We start from the raw sequence: 23995 nt of genomic DNA, 5'->3' as shown, positions 1-23995 counted from the left end.
AACTTCACCCGTACCAAGAGTCCAACTATATTCATCACATAGACAGTAGCCCCCTTTTTCAAGGAAATATTTATTCAATGGGATCAAGGGACAGTGTCGATCACATCTTTTCCAGCTCAGTTAAATATTAACAAATTTACAATCATGAGGAATGTAACAAAAACAGAAACAAAACACCAGCCTTTCAAAAAAAAATCTCATCCCATCAGGACCCTCCACAGAGTGAGTAAAGTGTGGCCGATGGCCTCGACTTAGCCTGGTCCCAGATCCGTTGGGCAAGAGCACACAAACGGATGTGGGACCGGGCTAGTCTTGATTGGTGGTATCCTAGCCAGCAGGTGGTCTTGGCTAGACAGACCGAATCACACCGACATTTCACCATTGTTTTCACTTAACACAGATAATGGAGTAGAAACAAACATGAACAGAAGTGTCATTCTGTCTGGGTTTCCAGGTAGGACTTCGGCCTTTGTTGTGGCTCAGCTCCAGGATAGGTCCATCATGACACCCTTCCTCATTTACAGTGCTTTATAACTCATCTTTGTCAGTTGCCTGTTGGCCAGAGAGAGAGAGAGGTTGGTTGGTTGTAGTTTCACCCGCATTAACTAAATCCATGCAAAAACAAGGCATCGATTGAAACTATGAATATTCAAATTAGAACCTCTTCCCCAGCCTATTGGGCACAGCAGATGAGGCTGCAGGGAGGAGCTACAGGAGGATGGGCTCATTGTAATGGCACAGAGTCAAACATGTGGTTTCCATACGTTTGATACCGTTCCGGCTATGACAATGAGCTTGCTCTCCAATAGCTCCTTCTATCAGCCGCCTCTGGTGCACAGCGCATATAAGCCTGGTATATCAATGAGTCAAAGTTGGCCTTAGTGGGAGTGATCTCACGGTCTTGGCTAACCAAAGCCAAGTTTGACATGTTGGTCCACCAAACATTTGGGTGTTTGTGTCTGGGAGGGAAGTTATCGGAACTATAAAACCATGAATTAACATAATTTACCAACACCGAAACATGCGATCTGTGAGACTCACCGCTTCTTCATCTGGAATTTCCTCCTCTTCCTCAGTCGCTTCATCCTCTGCTGGCTCTTCAGGCTCCTCCTCCGGCTCCTCCTCTGGCTCTTCCTCAACCTGCAAGGGGCAAAACAGGATTAGATGTAGTTTCCTCAGCATGTAAAAGCAGAGTGCCACTGCATTTCCTTTTCAAACAGGTGGGATAAGCCCTGAGCAGCACCTTCCCTGTCTCCGGTCATCCAGTCCCCCCCACAGCACATGTAGCCCCAGACAAAAGACAAATTCAAGTCATTGAGGGCTTGATGATTGAGTCAGGTGTGCTTGGCAAGGGCTACATCACTACTGGAGGGAAACGCTTGGCTACAGCACCACTCAGGTACAGAATTTAGGAGTTGATCAAGTCTTGTGTATTTTGCAAGGCTGTGACATGCCTGTTCGGTGAGGTCCACATTCATACTGAGCCGCAGCATGCGCTCAATCCGGTCCCCGTAGGCCTTGGTGTCTTGGAGCTGGTAGCCCGAGCGCAGCGTGGCTGTCTCAAACAGCACCATGGCCAGGTCTGAGGCAGTCTGGTCCTCGCCATCCGTCTGCCGGTGAGAGAAATAGAAGGGATGAGAATCGAACACTCAGCGATATGACGTTACCACAAGCAGCACTGCAGAGGAGCAGACATCATTCAACTGACAGAGAACATCCTCTAGCTTGATCCTCATTGGCTGCCCCCCCGAGAATCAAATATGACAGAAATGTCACAAGGTTTATGTATTATAGGTTATGTGAATACTTACAGAAACGCGTTTCAACATCTCCTTGATGAGAGGGTGCTTCGGGTTGATTTCCAATGTCTTCTTCTGGCTAGCATAATAACTGGAAACAGAGCGAGAGAATTAGGAAACCTGAAGCACAAGTAGGATCTTGAAATCAAAAATATCGATGATAACATTTGGATCCTTTCACAAAGTAGGAATGAGGAAGTGTTCGAGGTACTCAAACAGAAGCCTTGATGACTTAATTACTTTGTGGAGATGTCTTTCCCGGTCTGGTAGGCCTGAGCCTTCATAATCCTCTCCATGTTACCAGACCAGCCGTACTGGCTGGCTACAAGAGCACAGGGGGACTTGGTCAGCCTCTGGGACAGGATGGCCTTCTCAATCTACAAGAGAACAAAAGACACATTGTTTAAATAGATAAAAGGTTTTCACACAATATCATTTAATCCAAAAACATTTGAGGGTCGGATTCTCATCTGAGAATGTTTTTTTATTTCTCTCAAATGGGCTGAAGTTGGGACCTTTTTCCTTCATGTTCGGTATGTTGAGCAGCTAACCGATCGCTGCAGCTGTACATAGTCTATCGGTAAATAGCCCACCCATTTTTACCTACCTTATCCCCATACTGTTTTTATTTATTTATTTTTCTGCTCTTTTGCACACCAGTATCTCTACCTGTACATGACCATCTGATCATTTATCACTCCAGTGTTAATCTGCATAATTGTAATTATTCACCTACCTCATGCCTTTTGAACACAATGTATAGACTTTAATGTTTTTTTTTTCTGTGTTTTTGACTTGTTTATTGTTTACTCCATGTGTAACTGTGTTGTTGTCTGTTCACACTGCTATGCTTTATCTTGGCCAGGTCGCAGTTGTAAATGAGAACATGTTCTCAACTAGCCTACCTGGTTAAATAAAGGTGAAATTAAAAAAATAAAAATGTTACCTTGTCCTTTAGGGCGCTGTCCTTCATCCAGGTGGTGAGAGGTTCATACTCCTTCTCCAGGGCCTCCCTTGTCTCCTTGGCCTTGTCACTCTCGTCAAACTTGATGCCCTCTTTGGCCACGTTCTGGAAGCGCTTGCCATCGAACTCTGGCAGAGCCTGGACACAGTACTCATCTACTGGCTCGGTCAGGTAGATGACCTCATAACCCTTCTTCAACAGACTCTCTACGAAGGGAGAAGACTCCGCCTGGGGGGGGGGACGAGGACATTACACAAGGGAAGACTTAAGGTTAGGAGGAACATTAACCTAAAATTACACTAGATTGCTTACACCTTACAGATCTGCAAATATCTCAGGGGAAGGGGGTAGTGAGCAGATTGGAACCCGCTGCGTGGTTGCATTCAGAGGTTACCTTAACGTCATTTGGAAAACAGAGTTGAAGATAAGAAACGGAGGGAAAGTCAAGGGAAACCCCAGAAAAGGATAGCGTTTAAATGAACCCAGTTTACAGTAAACTCTTCCCACCTCCTTTTAGCTAGTTCCAGACATGAAGTATATCTGGTCCTGCTTCTCCATCTCTACGCATGGCCGCCGCCAACACCAGGTCGCCGCGGCAGCCTAAGAGGCCTATACAGTGTACCACTACCCACCTCCTTGCGGCTGGTCCCGGCCATGAAGTAGATCTTGTCCTGCTTGTCCTTCATCCTCTCCACGTACTGCTCCAGGCTGGCCAGCACAGTGTCGCTGTTGGAGGTCTGGAAACGCAGCAGCTTAGCCAGACGGGTCCTGTTGGAGTGGTCCTCGATCACACCCAGCTTGATGTTGGTGCCAAACTCCTTCCAGAACTTGTCGTTGTACTGCTCCTCGGCGATCTTCTTGATCATGTCCAGGGTCTTACGCACCAGCTTCTTACGGATCACCTGGATGGAGGAACGTTTAGTTACTAAAGCTCACATCATTCACTACGATGGTTATTAACCAAGTCATTCTGTTCAAATCGCATCTTCATTAGGCACCAAACTGACCCGAAACAGGTAACTTGTCTTATTAGAGGACGCTCACCTTAAGCAGCTTGTGTTGCTGCAGGGTTTCTCTAGACACGTTCAGGGGCAGGTCATCAGAGTCCACCTAATAAAACAATCATAAATCACTTAGAGAAAGTAATAACGATTAAAATGAACAGTCATTTTTAACTGTACAGCAGGGTCAGGGGTCAATTCCAATTCAGAATACATTTTTAAAAACCCTGCTGTTCCAAGTCTTAAATGAGTTATATAATGTAAGCTAAGTAAGGCTCACTCACCACTCCCCTGACAAAGTTCAGGTATTTGGGCATCATGTCATTGAAGTCATCGGTGATGAAGACTCTACGGACAAACAGCTTTATGAAGTCGTTCTTCTTGGTTCCGTACTCGTCGAACATGCCCCTGGGGGCGGCAGCGGGGACAAACAGGATGGACTTGAAGGTGACCTCACCCTCGGCTGTGAAGTGGATATGGGACAGGGGCTCGTCTGTGTCCTGGGGGGGGGGGTTGACAAAAATCAATCAAATTAGAACACCAATCAAACAAGGTATTTATAAAGCCGATGTCATGTCAACAGTTGTCAAAGGGTTTCACATGAACCCAGTCTTGCCCCCGGAGAGCAAACTAAAATGGATGCGTCGGCGAGGAAGAAGTCTCTGGAAGGAAGTCGGGGTCGCAGACTGCATACCTTGGAGAAGGTCTTGTAGAAAGCCTTGTACTCGTCTTCCTCTACTTCTTTGGCTGGTCTCGTCCAGATCGGCTTAATGTCATTCATCAGCTCCCAGTCCCACACAGTCTTCTCAACCTGGACCAAAGGCATGGAAGTGGTTTTGGGTTTATAAAAATTCAACGAAAACATCCAAAATAAGACACCAATTGATAGCTAAGTTATATTTTGTTGTGTTAGCATTTGAATAGATAAAATAAATGGAACTGTACAGAAGGAGAAGTTTGGGAAACTAAAACTAGTCAAGCTGTTTGTTTTTACCTTCTTTGTCTTTGGCTTGTCCTCCTTCTCATCCTCCTCTTCTTCCACCTCTACCTCATCCTCAGTGGCATCTTTCTCCTCTGCCTCGGTGTCCTCATCGATGGGCTCCTCAACAGTCTCAGTCTGGGCAGGTGGAGGAGAAGGGAAAAATGGCCAAATGTTATTCCTACAGCTCACTGCTACAATGGTTCACCATAGTTTGTTCCTTTGACAAACTGGTCTCAAACCCTTCCTCTCCTTTATCTATAATAAGCTTGATTCCACCATATTGTTTCAACCTGTAAATTATTTTGCTATCAGTGCAGATGGAGGGGACAGGAAAAATAGTATAGTTCCACTCCCAATACCTTGCTGGACCAGACATAGATGGGGAAGTTGATGAACTGGGAGTACTTCCTGACCAGGTTCTTGATGGTCTCCAGCTCCAGGTAGTCTGTAGCCTCCTCCTTCATCACCAACCTGGACCAATCAGAAAGACAACCGGATAGAACCTCGTCAGTGTCAAAACACGAGTCAGTCAAAATAGATTGACTCGAGGTCATGGTAGTTCGTGTTTTGAATTTCATTGAGGGATTTTGTCCTGTATTATCTTATAACGCTACACAAATTAATTTAATTCATGGCCACTGTATGAATAACCATAGCCTGGTATTCAAAAACTTTTAAATACGAGGAGCATTTGCTTGTGGCTGTCTAGGAATGCCAGTTTTCACTTTTGGAAGTACAAAAAAAATGAAGTACTTACTATGACTGATGTGTGGTTGTATCACCTAGCTATCAACTGTAAGTCACTCTGGATAACCATCTGTTCAATGAATAAAATGTAACCATAACAAATGCACTCTTTTGAGACACTCACGTGATGGTGGTGCCCCTTCCTAGGGTGTCTCCACGGGGGTCCTCGATCACACTGAACTCATTGGAGTCGGACTCCCAGATGTGCTGTGTGCCGTTGTTGTGCTTCGAAGACACAATCACCTTGTCAGCAACCAGGAAGGCGGAGTAGAAGCCCACGCCGAACTGTCCAATCAGCTCCGAGGTGGACTGGCCCTCACTTTCAACCTCTGTCATCTTGTTCAGGAACTCGCTGGTGCCCGACTTGGCGATGGTACCCAGGTTTCTAATCAGGTCTTCTTTTGTCATGCCGACACCCGTGTCTGTGATGTGGAGCATGTTCTTCTCCTTGTCAGACTAGGGAGACCACGAAGAGAACAGGTGAGCTCAACCTCAGACGTTCTAATGGTATTTTATTAATAAAATCCTTGTCTTACTAAGCAGAATGATCAGTCAAATATCTTTCAGACTTAACCCTTCCTCCAATTAAAATCTCCTCCCGTCCTCTCTTAACAGCCTCAAAACACATTGGAGAAGGGCTAAGGGGAAGGACCTTGGACCATCTCCAGTACAATTGAGAAGAGTGCGAGGAATTGAGATTGAGGACGTGACCACGAAACACACCTTGATCTTGATGGTGAGCTCCTCGTTGGCTGCCAGCGCATCCTCATTGGTCAGAGACAACAGTCGGATCTTATCCAAAGCATCAGAGGCGTTGGAGATCAACTCCCTCAAGAAGATCTACAGACAAGAGGACAGGATGGTTACTGTGAACGTAAACCTCCGGGTTGGTTATGGTTGGATCCACTCAACTTTTACTGACTATACAATCTGGAGTCATATTAACCGTCTCAAGATCCAACACAGACAGGAAGACAAGGGAAGGATGGGGAAGTGTCCGGGAATCCTGCAACCCTAACGCCACTCACCTCCTTGTTCTTGTAGAGCGAGTTGATGATGAGTTTCATCATGCGGTTGACCTCTGCCTGGAAGACGTGTTTCTCTGACTTCTCTCTAATCTCTTTGATCTGAGCTGCGTTCAGCCCGTCCAGCTGGATAGACTCCTCCTCTCTGAGGACAGAGACAGAGAAATCAATTATATTCAACAGGTCAGTTGCAGTCACACCGAACTGTCGCTGCAACTGGTCGTCACCTCTCTTTTCCCTGTAGACGACTTCTGTCATGTTTTACTTTAAGGTTCCCAAACAATTGTGTCGGATCTGTGCAACTACCAAACACATCAGCAATGGAGGCTGGGACCGCCCCTCAAGAGTCTGGTTTCTCTTTAAAGTTTCTCCCTCTGACCTACCTCTGCACCACCTCGTCATCCGTCTTGGATCCATCTCTGCTCTTTCCCAGATCATCCTCCACAGCGCCGTCGATATCAAGCTCATCTTCTGCTCTCACAGATGCTGCATAGAAACACCACCCAAGTTAGCAGAGTAGGTGAATTCATGGAAAACTCCAACCCAAAAACTTTTAGTCTGTTGTGGAACTTTGCTTGAGTGCTGACAAAACATTTTTGGATCTTTCAAGATGGAACTCAACACTGAAATCATCCCGTATGATACATTTGGCATCACGACGTAAAATACATGATACAGGGATGGTTGTCTGTATTTTGTGTGTTACACGTCTTGAAAGCTTGAGTGCTGACAAACAAAACACGTTGGGACTGTCAACAACGGCCTAATGAAAGAATGTAGTTTCCCCGTTGAGTTACAAACTGAAGATGTTAGCTACATTGAATTTGAAACAAGAAATCAAAAAGGAGTTGTGGCCTATTCAACCTGACAGAAACAAAATGGTATAATTCAGCCACGGGCTATATATAGCTGTATTCCTTAGTTAGCCAAAATGACAGGAAATACAGATATCACAAACTAGCTACGCTAGAGGGGATGAGCAAGCCAAGGCTAACGTTACCGTTAGCCGTTGTGATCTGTGGTTGCTAACTAGGGACAGGATGTTTGCTTAGCTTACAAGGAAACTTCCAGAAACGTGTGAAGCTGTAAGAAAATCTCCCAGAATCAAATTCAATTACTAAAACAAATGCTTTTTCTTTTTTTTTTAAATGTAAAAAGCCTAGTGGTTTCCGTATTTAACTATTTAAAAAAAAAGGTGAAATACAAGCTCATGATTCAGATGGCTGGCTAGCAAGAAAAGGGAAATCAAGTTCAAATGCTAGCTCGTATGGATAGACACGGCTAATAGCGATGCTAATCAAATAAAAAAATAAAACATCCTCGGATACTCACCGAATGCTAAAAGTGCACAGAGCAACCCAATAAACCAAATCCGCTTCATTTTGTTACAATTATCTTCAGACAAAAGACGTGGGGTTAACAACCTATACCTCAGCCGTATAAAAGCGCGCACACACAACCGCCTTGACAAGGAAGAATGACAAGATCCAGCTCCCCAACAAAAGCACCCCTTTTAATAACCCCCCCAAGACGGACCAATCATAGGGCACCACGCACAAAACACAGCCAATAGCAGCAGGACATTTCACAAGCTACAGGACGTTTTCTCCCAATAGACGTGTTCCATGTAAAACTTAATACATGAAAATCGTGGCTTGTAACCATTGGCTAAAGAATTCTTCTTAGAGGTACATATTTGAGGCAACTACTCTAAAAGATTGCTCAACAAGCAATGTCTATGCGTTTTGTTTAATCAGTGGGTTTTAAATATTAAATTGTATTGATGTGATGATCATTTATCGATATTCTATTTGGTCACCATAATGATAATGTTTTGTTTCTAGAAGCTGATAGGCTTCTATCGGTGTTGCTTGCCTCGAAGTGAGCATAGATGTAATTTAGGTCGTCCGATAGGCTATAATGCACAATAGACATTCATACTGCATAAGAAAACAAAGTTAATTTGTCACGTGCGCCGAATACAGTGAAATGCTTACTTACAGGCTCTAACCAATAGTGCAAAAAGGGTATTAGGAGAACAATAGGTAGGTAAAGAAATAAAAAACAACAGTGAAAAATAACAGTAGCGAGGCTATATACAGTTGCAAGTCTACATACATACACCGGTTAGTCAGGCTGATTGAGGTAGTATGTACATGTAGATATGGTTAAAGTGACTATGCATATATGATGAACAGGTAGGAGCAGTAGCGTAAAATAGGGGTTGGTGGGTGGCTGGACACAGCACCGGTTAGTCAATGTGCAGGGGCACTGGTTGGTCTGGCCAATTGAGGTAGTATGTATAGTTAAAGTGACTGCATATATGACAAACAGAGTAGCAGCAGCGTAAAATAAGGGTTGGGGGGTGGAATGCAAATAGTCTGGGTAGCATTTGATGACCTGTTATGGCTTGGGGGTAAAAACTGTTGAGAAGCCTTTTTGTGACTTGGATGGCTGGAGTCTTTGACAATTTTTTAGGGCCTTCCTCTGACACCGCCTGGTGTATAGGTCCTGGATGGCAGGAAGCTTGGCCTCAGTGATGTGGACACCAAGGAACGTGAAGCTCTCAACCTGCTCCACTACAGCCCCGTCGATGAGAATGGGGGTGTGCTCGGTCCTCCTTTTCCTGTAGTCCACAATCATCTCCTTAGTCTTGGTTATGTTGAGGGATAGGTTGCTATTCTGGCACCACCCGACCAGGTCTCTGACCTCCTCCCTATAGGCTGTCTCGCCGTTGTCGGTGATCAGGCCTACCACTGTTGTGTCGTCTGCAAACTTAATGATGGTGTTGGAGTCGTGTCTGGCCATGTAGTCGTGGGTGAACAGGGAGTACAGGAGGGGACTGAGCACGCACACCTGAGGAGCTCCAGTGTTGAGGATCAGCGTGGCAGATGTGTTGCTACCTACCCTCACCACCTGGGGGTGGCCCATCAGGAAGTCCAGGATCCAGTTGCAGAGGGAGATGTTTAGTCTGGATCCTTAGCTTAGTGATGAGCTTTGAGGGTACTATGGTGTTGAACGCTGAGCTGTAGTCAATGAATAGCATTCTCACATAAGTGTTCCTTTTGTCCAGGTGGGAAAGGGCTGTGTGGAGTGTAATAGAGATTGCATCATCTGTGGATCTGTTTGGTCGGTACTCAAATTGGAGTGGGTGTAAGGGTTTCTGGGATAATGGTGTTGATGTGAGCCATTACCAGCCTTTCTAAGCACTTCATGGCTACGGACGCGAGTGCTACGGGCCTGTACTCATTTAGGCAGGTTGCCTTAGTGTTCTTGGGCACAGGGACTATGGTGGTCTGCTTGAAACATGTTGGTATTACAGACTCAATCAGGGACATGTTGAAAATATCAGTGAAGACACCTGCCAGTTGGTCAGCACATGCCCGGAGCACACGTCCTGGTAATCCGTCTGGTCCCGCGGCCTTGTGAATGTTGGCCTTTTTAAAGGTCTTACTCACGTCGGCTACGGAGAGCGTGATCACACAGTCGTCCGGAACAGCTGATGCTGACAGCTGATGCATGCCTTTAGCTCGTCTGGTAGGCTCGTGTCACTGGGCAGCTCACGGCTGTGCTTCCCTTTGTGGTCTGTAATAGTGTGCCAGCCCTGCCACATAAGACGAGCGTCGGAGCCGGTTTAGTATGATTCAATCTTAGCCCTTTATTAGCACTTTGCCTTTTTGATGGTTCGTCACAGGGCATAGCAGGATTTCTTGTAAGCTTCCGGGTTAGAGTCCCGCACCTTGAAAGCAGCAGCTCTACCCTTCAGCTCAGTGCGAATGTTGCCTGTAATCTGCGGCTTCTGGTTGGGTTATGTACATACAGTCACATCCTCGATGCACTTATTGATAAAGCCAGTGACTGATGTGGTGTATTCCTCAATGTCATCGGAAGAATCCCGGAACATATTCCAGTCTGTGACAGCAAAACAGTCCTGTGGTTTAGCATCTGCTTCATCTGACCACTTTTTTATAGACAGAGTCACTGGTGCTTCCCGCTTTAATTTTTGCTTGTAAGCAGGAATCAGGAGGATAGAATTGTGGTCAGATTTACCAAATGGAAGGCGAGGGAGACCTTTGTATGTGTCTCTGTGTGGAGGACAGGTGATCTAGAATTGTTTTCCCTCTGGTTGCGCATTCAACATGTTGATAGAAATGAGGTAAAACTGATTTACGTTTCCCTGCATTAAAGACTCCGGCCACTAGGAGCGCCGCCTCCGGGTAAACGGTTTCCTGTTTGCTTATTTCCTTATACAGCTGAGTGCGGTCTTAGTGCCAGCATCTCTCTGTGGTGGTAAATAAACAACCACAAAAATGATATATGAAAACTCTCTTGGCAAATAGTGTGGTCTACAGTTTATCATAAGATACTCTACTTCAGGCGAGCAAATTCTAGAGACTTCCTTAGATTTGGTGAGGGATACGATAACAGGGACAGGTAATAATAGGGACACATAATAAGCAGAGAGGTTTCAGAACATATATATATGTGTATATGTGTATATATGTGTATATATATATAGACCCTCTTTATAATAAGTATATGAATATGCAAGATCAGGAACAGACATGTACAATCATGTTTACAACAGTCAGCAGGATGTAGGTTATTGGGTTATAACCTGAAATATGTAATATGATTGGAATGATTTCTTCAGTACACAGAGACTGTTGGTGTACGTTCAACAGCCAACCACAAGGTGGAAGTCAGGAGTCATTGTAGTGATCATGGAACATTTGTAGGCTACTCGGAAGAAGAATATAAGCTCTGGATATGTAATTAAAACGATCATATTACATAGAAGCAAAATAATATGCGGATTTGTGGCAACTGGCAGCCTTTACTGTCTGTCAGTAAAGGCAACAGGGCCATCTTACTTTGAAAAGTGTAGTCCCAGAGTCGTGTATTTAGATACAGTACATGGCTCTGGTGTTAAGATACACAGCTCTTCTTGGGGACCTTGAATGCTGCAGAAATGTTTTGGTACCCTTCCACAGATCTGTGCCTCGACACAATCCTATATCAGAGCTCTACGGACAATTGCTTCGACCTCATGGCTTGGTATTTGCTCTGACATGCACTGTCAACTGTGGCACCTTATGTAGACAGGTGTGTGCCTTTCCAAATCATGTCCAATCAATTGAATTCACCACAGGTGCACTCATATCAAGTTGTAGAAACATCTCAAGGACAATCAATGGAAACAGGATGCACACAAGCTCAATTTTGAGTCTCATAGGGTCTGAATACTTATGAAAATAAGGTATTTCTGTTTTTTATTTGTAATACATTTGCAAAAATGTCTAAAAACCTGTTTTCACTGTCATTATGGGGTATTGTGTGTAGATTACTGAGGATTAAAAAAAATACATTTCAGAATAAGACTGTAAAATAACAAATTGTGGAAAAAGTAATGGGGTCTGAATACTTTCCAAAGGCACTGTATATACAAGTATACAAGCACACTATTCCACACCGATCTGCACGTTAACGTGGAAATTATTTTTCTAGTTTAAACGATGTAGGAGGAATAACTTTCCAAATACACAATTATAATAACTAGAGAAGTACATTTCCTAAAGAAAATGTAGTGTGCTTACAATGTAGTGTGCTTACAATGTAGTGTGCTTAAAATTGTGTTGCATGTATAGTGGGCTCCTGGCCAATTATGCTATTTTGTGGGGGGTTTTCTGCTGATCTTAACTCTTCTTTTTTTTTTACATAATGTTTTCGCCATCTTTTCCTATGACCCGAAAATAGCTTCTGGACATCAGAATAGCGATCATTAACCTCACACCTGTAGCTGTGAAATGCTTTGAAGGGCTGGTCATGGCTAACATCATCATCCCAGACACCCTGAACCCACTCCAATTTGCATACCACCCCAACAGATCCACAGATGATGCAATCTCTATTGCACTTCACACTGCCGTTTCCCACTTGGACAAAAGGAACACCTACTTGAGAATGCTGTTCGTTGACAACAGCTCAGCGTTCAACACCATAGTGCCATCAAAGCTCATCATTAAGCTAAGATCCCTGGGACTGAACACCTCCCTCTGCAACTGGATCCTGGACTTTCTGATGGGCAGCCTCCAGGTGCTGAGGGTAAGCAACAACACATCTGCCACGCTGGCCCACAACACGGGGGCCCCTCAGGGGTGCGTACTTAGTCCACTCCTGTACTTCCTGTTCACCCAAACTGCGTGGCCAAGCATGACTCCAACACCATCATTAAGTTAGGGAGGAGGTCAGAGACCTGGCAGTTGGGTGCAATGACAACAACCTCTCCCTCAATGTCAATAAGACAAAGAAGATGATTGTGGACTACAGGAAACAGAGAGCTGAGCATGCCTCCATTCACATCGACAGGGTTGTATTAAAGCAGGTCGAGAGCTTCAAGTTCTTCCGTGTCCACATCACTAAGTGTCCACATCACTAAGGATCATGGGGCCAAACTAGAGCTGTGGCGGTCATGAAATGTTGTCAGCCGGTGATTGTCAAGCAAATAACTGCTGGTCTCAAGGTAATTGACAGTGAATTAACATAAACACATTTAGCATTTCCTGGCTTTCACGCATAGCTTACAATCAATCAATCAAATATATTTATAAAGCCCTTTTTACATCAGCAGATGTCACAAAGTGCTATACAGAAACCCAGCCTGAAACCCCAAACAGCAAACAATGCAGATGTAGAAACACAGTGGCTAGGGAAAAACTCCCTAGAAAGACAGGATCCTAGGAAGAAACCTAGAGAGGAACCAGGCTCTGAGGGGTGGCCAGTCCTCTTCTGGCTGTGCCGGGTGGAGATTATAAGAGTAAATGGCCATTTAAGGCCAGATTGTTCTTCAAGATGTTCAAATGTTTCTAGATGACCAGCAGGGTCAAATAATAATCACAGTGGTTGTAGAGGGTGCAACAGGTCAGTACCTCAGCATTAAATGTCAGTTGGCTTTTCATAGCCAAGCATTCCGATGTCGAGACAGCAGGTGCGGTGAACAGGTCAGGGTTCCCTAGCCGCAGGCAGACGTGGGATGGGAGCCTGCCAAGCCAACCGAGGCAAGGAAACCTCTCGAGCCAGCTGAGGCGTGGAAGCCCGACGAGCCAGCTGAGGCGTGGAAGCCCGACGAGCCAGCTGAGGCGTGGAAGCCCGACGAGCCAGCTGAGGCGTGGAAGCCCGACGAGCCAGCTGAGGCGTGGAAGCCCGACGAGCCAGCTGAGGCGTGGAAGCCCGACGAGCCAGCTGAGGCACCCCCGGCTCCATCGACAGCGGCATCCAGACTTGACGTCACCTACGGGAAAAAAACTCCCTGACGCTTCAAATTGTGGTGTCAGCATTCTGTAAGGACAGACGCTTGGAGATGAGACGCAAGTACAGGGAGGGAACATTTAATTCATAAACAGACATGAAACAGGACAGCGTCTGGACATTCATGCTGACACAGGGATGAAACAGAGGAACAGACAGATATAGGGAAGGCAATCATAACGTGAAGGAGTACAAGTGAGTCCAATGAAACGCTGATGCACGTAATAAAGGTGACAGGTGTGCGTAATGATGGGCAGCCTGGCGCCCTCTAGCGCCAGGGAGGGGGAGTGGGAGCCGGCGTGACAGGTAGTCTCTGCAGTAGTAATGGTGGTGACTGGTAGTAGTTGAAAAAGTAGGTCGATGGAAAGATTGATTGATTGAATGATTGGATGTGACGAGATAGGATAGGTGCAAGAGTTACTGTTGGTGAGCTTTTTTTTTTTTTTTTTGCAAATAGTTGATAAATATTTTTAAAGAATTTGAAGTTAGGATAGCCTGAATGTTTTAAAGTTTGTCTTGTAGCTTAATTGGCCATTTTGAATAGCTACCTCTGTATTCCTATGGTTCTCATTCAAACCCATGTTCATTTATGCAACTGTTTAATGGTTATAGCAACAAACAAACAAAAAGTGTATATAGAGTATCAATGGTTTTTTTTTGACAAGCAATCTGAGTAGGGTCCGTCTCAACATGTCAAGATTGGTGTGGTGTTGATAGTTTAAATGGTGTAAGAGCAGTGAAGAATGAAAATACTACCCATTCAAACCCATGGAGCGTTTATGAACATTTGAAATGGTTATAATTCAATGGTATCAAAAAGCCTTTGACAAGTGCACGATTTCAGACGGGTGTGCATGTTTTAATGGCATTTCCTAAACAGTCACGGTCCAAACTTTTATCATGTAAGTCTATGGCACTTTTATTTCCAATTGAAATGCATTGGAAGCTAATTTAAATATTTTCGTGCTACAAAAAAAAAGTATAAATACTATGAAAAATATTTTCTCAAACAGTCTAATTTTGGGCAGTCTTGCACATTTGAAAGTTGGTTTTGTGTTCATAGCTTAAATCGTTTAAGCTCTAGAGCAGGTGTCGTGGAAATTCATACTGTGAGAGACTTGGACAGCCATCTTCAAACAATCATCTTTATTTAATATCGATTAATCATTGAAATAATGAGACTAGTCAATCCAACACTTTTGACTGGTTACTCCAACCACATTTTATCTATTTTTTTTATTTTTTTTAGGCTTCTCTTGGTTCACACAGACATTTTACGAGAAAGTACTCATTTAAAGCTATTCAATGCATTAAACAGTATTATAACAATCTTGTGATTTTTCTCTCACACAGGCTAAATAAATAAATACAAATCATATTAATAAGAGTATGTAAGAAATCTAGAGTTGTGCTTCTTTGCCTTCAGCAAGCACATCAAATAATAAGAAGCTTGGCGAAGATTTAAAATGGCAGCAGCAGCAGCAATGGCGCACATGTGCTGTGGGGGTGTGTGCGTGCGTGTCATACTACTGCAGTTAACTGATGGCTATTAACTAATAGCTAAAGCGTTACCAGAGTTGCAGTCATTCAACGGGGAGTTTCGAAAACTACTGTACTGTCTTTGGCTTCAACATGAACAGATAATGAACCTCTTACTGATAGGCTCTCATTTTGACTATTCACATTTATATAAAAAGTCATTGGTTGACAGGCAGAGTGGAAGTCATGTAGCCACTGACGAGCTAGGAGGTACGGATTCTGTATTACCGTTCTCCTAGCAGCAGGATGTTATGCAGCACGAGCGCAGATCTTTATTTATTTAAATAAGAGTCCCCCTGCAAAGACATTTTAAACTTTGGGAATCTATATTTTATTTTGCACTCTAGTGCACTACAACAGTTTTCCACACCATTGCAACCCGCTCTGAATAATTGAATGTATTTTATATGTAATATTGCTTACTGATCTTAAACTAGTGCTAAATGCTAATAAAATCAAGTTTATGTTGTCCTCTAGGTCTCATCATTTTGATCCTGAGGACATGCATATTTGGGAGCCCAAATTGATCATGTTATCCATTATAAGTACTTGGGTATTTGGATTGGCTGTGATAAGCTGTCTTTTAAAACACACTTTGAAAAACTGAAGAAAAAAAATCCAAATCAAGATTGGTTTCTTTTATAGAAATAAATCCTGCCTCACTTTGGAAAGTAGTAGGAAGACTGTTCTCCCTGACTCTCATTACTTGATTACGGTAATTTATACAACGGGTGGGTCTAATCTTGAATGCTACGGTTGTTACCCCCGGTTTGGGTAGCAACCTTAGATTTGTGTCGGGACTATATTTTGTAGAAGGATGACGTTGTATAAATAAATTAATCAAAACAACATTAATGAAAATATGTCAATCATTATTTGAATATGTTGGTAACCAGGTTTAGAAAAGTGATAATGCCCACAAAGGCAGCGTTTGGAGGAGATATTGGCACGGTTTACCGGCCCTCGACTTTATCTCCGGCCTAACAACACCCATGCCAATATATCCTCCTAACACCAGCTTCTCGGGCATTATCACTTAATTATACCATGGCATTGTTGAATACTCATTTCTGATAGGCTTGATGGGCATTGTAGAGATTGCATTAGTTAAGCAATAATGTGTGGTATATGGCCAATACACCACGGCTAGGGGCTGTTCTCAGGCACGACGCTTAGTTTATAACCCAGTTTATAATTCCCTTTAATGCACAAGGTATATCATCAAGGAATAATTCAATGGCTATAGTTCATTCTTACATGTTCTATGTTTGAGCTGCTTTTGAAAGCAAAAGTTGAGTTGAAAACATTATTGTCATTGTTGAATTCGACTCTCATAATAGCAAGCTAGGACCCAAAGATTTGTATAACTAAACTGTCATTGATCTATCTGTGATAGGACTGATGGATTGATTAGCTAAACTATCAAGTCTGTTTGTTTAGTTACCAAGGCAACTACCGTAGCTCTCTGTGGGTGCGTTCCCTGTGGCTTTCTACTCCGATTTCAGAGCACTCTTGTCTGAGTGCAGAATAACTGATGCATTTACAAACGCGCAACACCCGTTGAATATGACCGGTGTCAGTAAATGTTGGCTGCAAAATTTTTATTTTATTTTATTAAATTGTTGCCAGCAGCACAGTTACAGTCACCGACGCCCTAGACAACATGAAAACAGTCTAACCAGCGAGTAAAATGGTCAGAGTGAGGTGTTCTCTAATTTGTGTCTGGAAGTAGCTTTCAAGTTTATCCAACTTTAGCCAGTTAACTTGGGTGCTTGACTACAGTTGTGAGGCCAGAACGCTCGGATCAGCCCTACTCCTCGACCAGAGCGTCCAGTGTGCACTCAGGAGTGAAAAACTAGGAGTTTAGAACAGACAATCTGACAACGCTCTGCATTTATGAATGCCAAGAGCCACTCTGAGCGCAATCTTTACGAACACCTAGTAAACTTTCATACCTATTTCAGTGGATGTTAAACACAATTGTAACACATTTTTAGATGCAAATGTGTTAAATTATAGTGTTGGTATAAAAGGGACAAACAACTCGGGGCTCTATGCGTTCTCTGCAAAATAATGCAACTCAGTCAGTGGAGGTGAGTTCCACTCCGCTAGCGTTTAGTCTTAACACACTTTCCACATAGTTAATTATTATCCATGGGATGCCCCTCGTTGATTATCCCTTACACAATCCACATGCACAATCCACTTTTCCATTCAGTCTATCATTCAGCATTGCGTTGTATCACTGGGGACAAGTTTCGTACACATCACACTGCATGTTGTATTGTTCTGTTGTCTGGGAGTCTCTGACTATATATTGATGTTATTCATCATGGTATGTTCATGTACTCTTGCAAATGAGACCCTGATCTCAATGGTGACCCAACATCCATAAATAAAAGTTAAATAATAATAATAACAAAAATATATTGTATTATTTAGCATTTCTGTTGAAAGTTTACACCCAAACTGGTACGTTGAAAGCTATTGTGTAGGTTGTATTTAAAGAAATACACTTTTAATGTTTTGTTTTCTTTTGTTCTACTGTATTACTGACTGTATGTTTTGTTTATTCCATGTGTAACTCTGTGCTGTTGTACGTGTCGACTTGCTACGCTTTATCTTGGCCAGGTCGCAGTTGTAAATGAGAACTTGTTCTCAACTAGCCTACCTGGTTAAATAAAGGTGAAATAAAATATAAAAATATAAAACTTAAATGGTTCTCTTGTGCTGGACAACAGGTTTAATACAGAGTACTGGGGACTCCTTACTCCACCCATTCCAACGCCATATACGGTATATGGGAAATACTTATTGGCTTGTAGAGAGAAAACTGTTCTACTCTACCTGTCTCAGCTAAAGTGGGGTGGGAAATACTCAGTAGGGTCGCCACTAACCAGATATGGATAGTTTTGGAGGGGGCTGTGTCACATTGGGCGCTATGGAGGGGGCTGTGTCACATTGGGCGCTATGGAGGGGGCTGTGTCACATTGGGCGCTATGGAGGGGGCTGTGTCACATTGGGCGCTATAGGGGGCAGGGGGCTGTGTGTCACATTGGGCGCTATGGAGGGGGCTGTGTCACATTGGGCGCTATGGAGGGGGCTGTGTCACATTGGGCGCTATGGAGGGGGCTGTGTCACATTGGGCGCTATAGAGGGGGCTGTGTCACATTGGGCGCTATAGAGGGGGCTGTGTCACATTGGGCGCTATAGAGGGGGCTGTGTCACATTGGGCGCTATGGAGGGGGCTGTGTCACATTGGGCGCTATGGAGGGGGCTGTGTCACATTGGGCGCTATAGAGGGGGCTGTGTCACATTGGGCGCTATGGAGGGGGCTGTGTCACATTGGGCGCTATGGAGGGGGCTGTGTCACATTGGGCGCTATAGAGGGGGCTGTGTCACATTGGGCGCTATGGAGGGGGCTGTGTCACATTGGGCGCTATAGAGGGGGCTGTGTCACATTGGGCGCTATGGAGGGGGCTGTGTCACATTGGGCGCTATGGAGAGGGCTGTGTCACATTGGGCGCTATGGAGGGGGCTGTGTCACATTGGGCGCTATGGAGGGGGCTGTGTCACATTGGGCGCTATGGAGGGGGCTGTGTCACATTGGGCGCTATGGAGGGGGCTGTGTCACACTGGGCGCTATGGAGGGGGCTGTGTCACACTGGGCGCTATAGAGGGGGCTGTGTCACATTGGGCGCTATAGAGGGGGCTGTGTCACATTGGGCGCTATAGAGGGGGCTGTGTCACATTGGGCGCTATAGAGGGGGCTGTGTCACATTGGGCGCTATGGAGAGGGCTGTGTCACATTGGGCGCTATGGAGGGGGCTGTGTCACATTGGGCGCTATGGAGGGGGCTGTGTCACATTGGGCGCTATGGAGGGGGCTGTGTCACATTGGGCGCTATGGAGGGGGCTGTGTCACATTGGGCGCTATGGAGGGGGCTGTGTCACACTGGGCGCTATGGAGGGGGCTGTGTCACATTGGGCGCTATAGAGGGGGCTGTGTCACATTGGGCGCTATGGAGGGGGCTGTGTCACATTGGGCGCTATGGAGAGGGTTGTGTCACACTGGACGCTATGGAGAGGGGGCTGTGTCACATTGGGCGCTATGGAGGGGGCTGTGTCACATTGGGCGCTATGGAGGGGGCTGTGTCACATTGGGCGCTATGGAGGGGGCTGTGTCACATTGGGCGCTATGGAGGGGGCTGTGTCACATTGGGCGCTATGGAGGAGGCTGTGTCACATTGGGCGCTATGGAGGGGGCTGTGTCACATTGGGCGCTATGGAGGGGGCTGTGTCACATTGGGCGCTATGGAGGGGGCTGTGTCACATTGGGCGCTATGGAGGGGGCTGTGTCACATTGGGCGCTATGGAGGGGGCTGTGTCACATTGGGCGCTATGGAGGGGGCTGTGTCACATTGGGCGCTATGGAGGGGGCTGTGTCGCATTGGGCGCTATGGAGGGGGCTGTGTCACATTGGGCGCTATGGAGGGGGCTGTGTCACATTGGGCGCTATGGAGGGGGCTGTGTCACATTGGGCGCTATGGAGGGGGCTGTGTCACATTGGGCGCTATAGAGGGGGCTGTGTCACATTGGGCGCTATGGAGGGGGCTGTGTCACATTGGGCGCTATGGAGGGGGCTGTGTCACATTGGGCGCTATGGAGGGGGCTGTGTCACATTGGGCGCTATAGAGGGGGCTGTGTCACATTGGGCGCTATGGAGGGGGCTGTGTCACATTGGGCGCTATGGAGGGGGCTGTGTCACATTGGGCGCTATAGAGGGGGCTGTGTCACATTGGGCGCTATAGAGGGGGCTGTGTCACATTGGGCGCTATAGAGGGGGCTGTGTCACATTGGGCGCTATAGAGGGGGCTGTGTCACATTGGGCGCTATAGAGGGGGCTGTGTCACATTGGGCGCTATGGAGAGGGCTGTGTCACATTGGGCGCTATGGAGGGGGCTGTGTCACATTGGGCGCTATGGAGGGGGCTGTGTCACATTGGGCGCTATGGAGGGGGCTGTGTCACATTGGGCGCTATGGAGGGGGCTGTGTCACATTGGGCGCTATAGGAGGGGGCTGTGTCACACTGGGCGCTATGGAGGGGGCTGTGTCACATTGGGCGCTATAGAGGGGGCTGTGTCACATTGGGCGCTATGGAGGGGGCTGTGTCACATTGGGCGCTATAGAGGGGGCTGTGTCACATTGGGCGCTATGGAGGGGGCTGTGTCACATTGGGCGCTATGGAGGGGGCTGTGTCACATTGGGCGCTATGGAGGGGGCTGTGTCACATTGGGCGCTATGGAGGGGGCTGTGTCACATTGGGCGCTATGGAGGGGGCTGTGTCACATTGGGCGCTATGGAGGGGGCTGTGTCGCATTGGGCGCTATGGAGGGGGCTGTGTCACATTGGGCGCTATGGAGGGGGCTGTGTCACATTGGGCGCTATGGAGGGGGCTGTGTCACATTGGGCGCTATGGAGGGGGCTGTGTCACATTGGGCGCTATAGAGGGGGCTGTGTCACATTGGGCGCTATAGAGGGGGCTGTGTCACATTGGGCGCTATAGAGGGGGCTGTGTCACATTGGGCGCTATGGAGGGGGCTGTGTCACATTGGGCGCTATGGAGGGGGCTGTGTCACATTGGGCGCTATAGAGGGGGCTGTGTCACATTGGGCGCTATGGAGGGGGCTGTGTCACATTGGGCGCTATGGAGGGGGCTGTGTCACATTGGGCGCTATAGAGGGGGCTGTGTCACATTGGGCGCTATAGAGGGGGCTGTGTCACATTGGGCGCTATAGAGGGGGCTGTGTCACATTGGGCGCTATAGAGGGGGCTGTGTCACATTGGGCGCTATGGAGGGGGCTGTGTCACATTGGGCGCTATAGAGGGGGCTGTGTCACATTGGGCGCTATAGAGGGGGCTGTGTCACATTGGGCGCTATAGAGGGGGCTGTGTCACATTGGGCGCTATAGAGGGGGCTGTGTCACATTGGGCGCTATGGAGAGGGCTGTGTCACATTGGGCGCTATGGAGGGGGCTGTGTCACATTGGGCGCTATGGAGGGGGCTGTGTCACATTGGGCGCTATGGAGGGGGCTGTGTCACATTGGGCGCTATGGAGGGGGCTGTGTCACACTGGGCGCTATGGAGGGGGCTGTGTCACACTGGGCGCTATAGAGGGGGCTGTGTCACATTGGGCGCTATAGAGGGGGCTGTGTCACATTGGGCGCTATAGAGGGGGCTGTGTCACATTGGGCGCTATAGAGGGGGCTGTGTCACATTGGGCGCTATGGAGGGGGCTGTGTCACATTGGGCGCTATGGAGGGGGCTGTGTCACATTGGGCGCTATGGAGGGGGCTGTGTCACATTGGGCGCTATGGAGGGGGCTGTGTCACATTGGGCGCTATGGAGGGGGCTGTGTCACAATGGGCGCTAAGGAGGGGGCTGTGTCACAATGGGCGCTATGGAGGGGGCTGTGTCACATTGGGCGCTATAGAGGGGGCTGTGTCACATTGGGCGCTATGGAGGGGGCTGTGTCACATTGGGCGCTATGGAGGGGGCTGTGTCACATTGGACGCTATGGAGAGGGCTGTGTCACATTGGGCGCTATGGAGGGGGCTGTGTCACATTGGGCGCTATGGAGGGGGCTGTGTCACATTGGGCGCTATGGAGGGGGCTGTGTCACATTGGGCGCTATGGAGGGGGCTGTGTCACATTGGGCGCTATGGAGGAGGCTGTGTCACATTGGGCGCTATGGAGGGGGCTGTGTCACATTGGGCGCTATGGAGGGGGCTGTGTCACATTGGGCGCTATGGAGGGGGCTGTGTCACATTGGGCGCTATGGAGGGGGCTGTGTCACATTGGGCGCTATGGAGGGGGCTGTGTCACATTGGGCGCTATGGAGGGGGCTGTGTCACATTGGGCGCTATGGAGGGGGCTGTGTCGCATTGGGCGCTATGGAGGGGGCTGTGTCACATTGGGCGCTATGGAGGGGGCTGTGTCACATTGGGCGCTATGGAGGGGGCTGTGTCACATTGGGCGCTATGGAGGGGGCTGTGTCACATTGGGCGCTATAGAGGGGGCTGTGTCACATTGGGCGCTATGGAGGGGGCTGTGTCACATTGGGCGCTATGGAGGGGGCTGTGTCACATTGGGCGCTATGGAGGGGGCTGTGTCACATTGGGCGCTATAGAGGGGGCTGTGTCACATTGGGCGCTATGGAGGGGGCTGTGTCACATTGGGCGCTATGGAGGGGGCTGTGTCACATTGGGCGCTATAGAGGGGGCTGTGTCACATTGGGCGCTATAGAGGGGGCTGTGTCACATTGGGCGCTATAGAGGGGGCTGTGTCACATTGGGCGCTATAGAGGGGGCTGTGTCACATTGGGCGCTATAGAGGGGGCTGTGTCACATTGGGCGCTATGGAGAGGGCTGTGTCACATTGGGCGCTATGGAGGGGGCTGTGTCACATTGTGCGCTATGGAGGGGGCTGTGTCACATTGGGCGCTATGGAGGGGGCTGTGTCACATTGGGCGCTATGGAGGGGGCTGTGTCACACTGGGCGCTAAGGAGGGGGCTGTGTCACACTGGGCGCTATGGAGGGGGCTGTGTCACATTGGGCGCTATAGAGGGGGCTGTGTCACATTGGGCGCTATGGAGGGGGCTGTGTCACATTGGGCGCTATGGAGAGGGTTGTGTCACACTGGACGCTATGGAGAGGGCTGTGTCACATTGGGCGCTATAGAGGGGGCTGTGTCACATTGGGCGCTATGGAGGGGGTTGTGTCACATTGGGCGCTATCGAGGGGGTTGTGTCACACTGGGCGCTATGGAGGGGGTTGTGTCACACTGGGCGCTATGGAGGGGGCTGTGTCACATTGGGCGCTATGGAGGGGGTTGTGTCACATTGGGCGCTATGGAGGGGGTTGTGTCACACTGGGCGCTATGGAGGGGGCTGTGTCACACTGGGCGCTAAGGAGGGGGCTGTGTCACACTGGGCGCTATGGAGGGGGCTGTGTCACATTGGGCGCTATAGAGGGGGCTGTGTCACATTGGGCGCTATGGAGGGGGCTGTGTCACATTGGGTGCTATGGAGGGGGCTGTGTCACACTGGGCGCTATAGAGGGGGCGGAGTGAAAAGCCAGCATCAGCCTTTGCAACACAGCCCCCTTCCAAAACAAAGTTTGATGTTTGATGTTGATGTCTTGCCTCTAACTTTGCACCTTTTGATGTAAGGGTCAGGGCAACAACTCTTACAATTCCAACTATTGAACCCTGCAAGATACTGCTCTTAATTATACAACTACCTTTTTTTTGCTAAAGCTGAGATGCTGAAAAAATGTTTTGCCCACGCTACAGATAATAAGGGTCCACTAATAAAGGACTAGTACATTTTTTAATATATTTTTTTATTAATATATGTTTTTATCGAGATTAAAGCACCCTCAGCACCCCTACTCCCTGCAGGTATGCCCATGTACAGTCTATTACAGTATATTGCATTGGGCCCTAAACTGGCGTTGAAGATCGAAGTTGCTACTGTGTATGGGTATGTATGACACACTCTCCAAAACTCCACCTATTTGGTTAGTAGAGCCCCTATTAAGCATTTTCCTCCAAAACTCCACCTATTTGG

The 23995-nt window shown here is 47.2% G+C and overlaps 1 protein-coding gene across 1 annotated transcript; it reads right to left on the bottom strand.

The window, feature by feature from the left end:
* Window positions 1–54: 54 nt before the first annotated feature.
* LOC139376017 (endoplasmin-like) lies at window positions 55–8039 on the bottom strand. The gene is made up of 17 exons (XM_071118072.1): window positions 7851–8039; window positions 6902–7004; window positions 6522–6663; window positions 6217–6333; window positions 5618–5949; window positions 5106–5217; window positions 4759–4881; window positions 4459–4575; window positions 4049–4264; window positions 3808–3873; window positions 3396–3665; window positions 2746–2991; window positions 2040–2176; window positions 1812–1890; window positions 1455–1610; window positions 1042–1140; window positions 55–552 (listed from the first exon to the last, which is right to left on the bottom strand). The coding sequence occupies exons 1-17, from the start codon at window positions 7897–7899 to the stop codon at window positions 529–531; spliced, it is 2388 nt and encodes a 795-aa protein (XP_070974173.1). The 5' UTR covers window positions 7900–8039; the 3' UTR covers window positions 55–528.
* Between the last annotated feature and the right edge of the window lie 15956 nt (window positions 8040–23995).

This window comes from Oncorhynchus clarkii, chromosome 2 (assembly GCF_045791955.1).
Source record: "Oncorhynchus clarkii lewisi isolate Uvic-CL-2024 chromosome 2, UVic_Ocla_1.0, whole genome shotgun sequence".
NCBI lineage: Eukaryota > Metazoa > Chordata > Actinopteri > Salmoniformes > Salmonidae > Oncorhynchus > Oncorhynchus clarkii.
The sequence above is the reverse complement of the archived record's forward strand: the minus strand, read 5'-3'. Positions and strand labels throughout refer to the sequence as shown.

Excerpts from the sequence above, each read along its gene's own strand:
- LOC139376017 (XM_071118072.1), bottom strand. The coding sequence starts at position 7,899 with ATGAAGCGGATTTGGTTTATTGGGTTGCTCTGTGCACTTTTAGCATTC. Across the intron at positions 6,664-6,901 it reads GATGACGAGGTGGTGCAGAG|AGAGGAGGAGTCTATCCAGC; the intron begins GTAGGTCAGAGG and ends CTCTGTCCTCAG. Across the intron at positions 5,950-6,216 it reads AGCTCACCATCAAGATCAAG|TCTGACAAGGAGAAGAACAT; the intron begins GTGTGTTTCGTG and ends TGGTCTCCCTAG.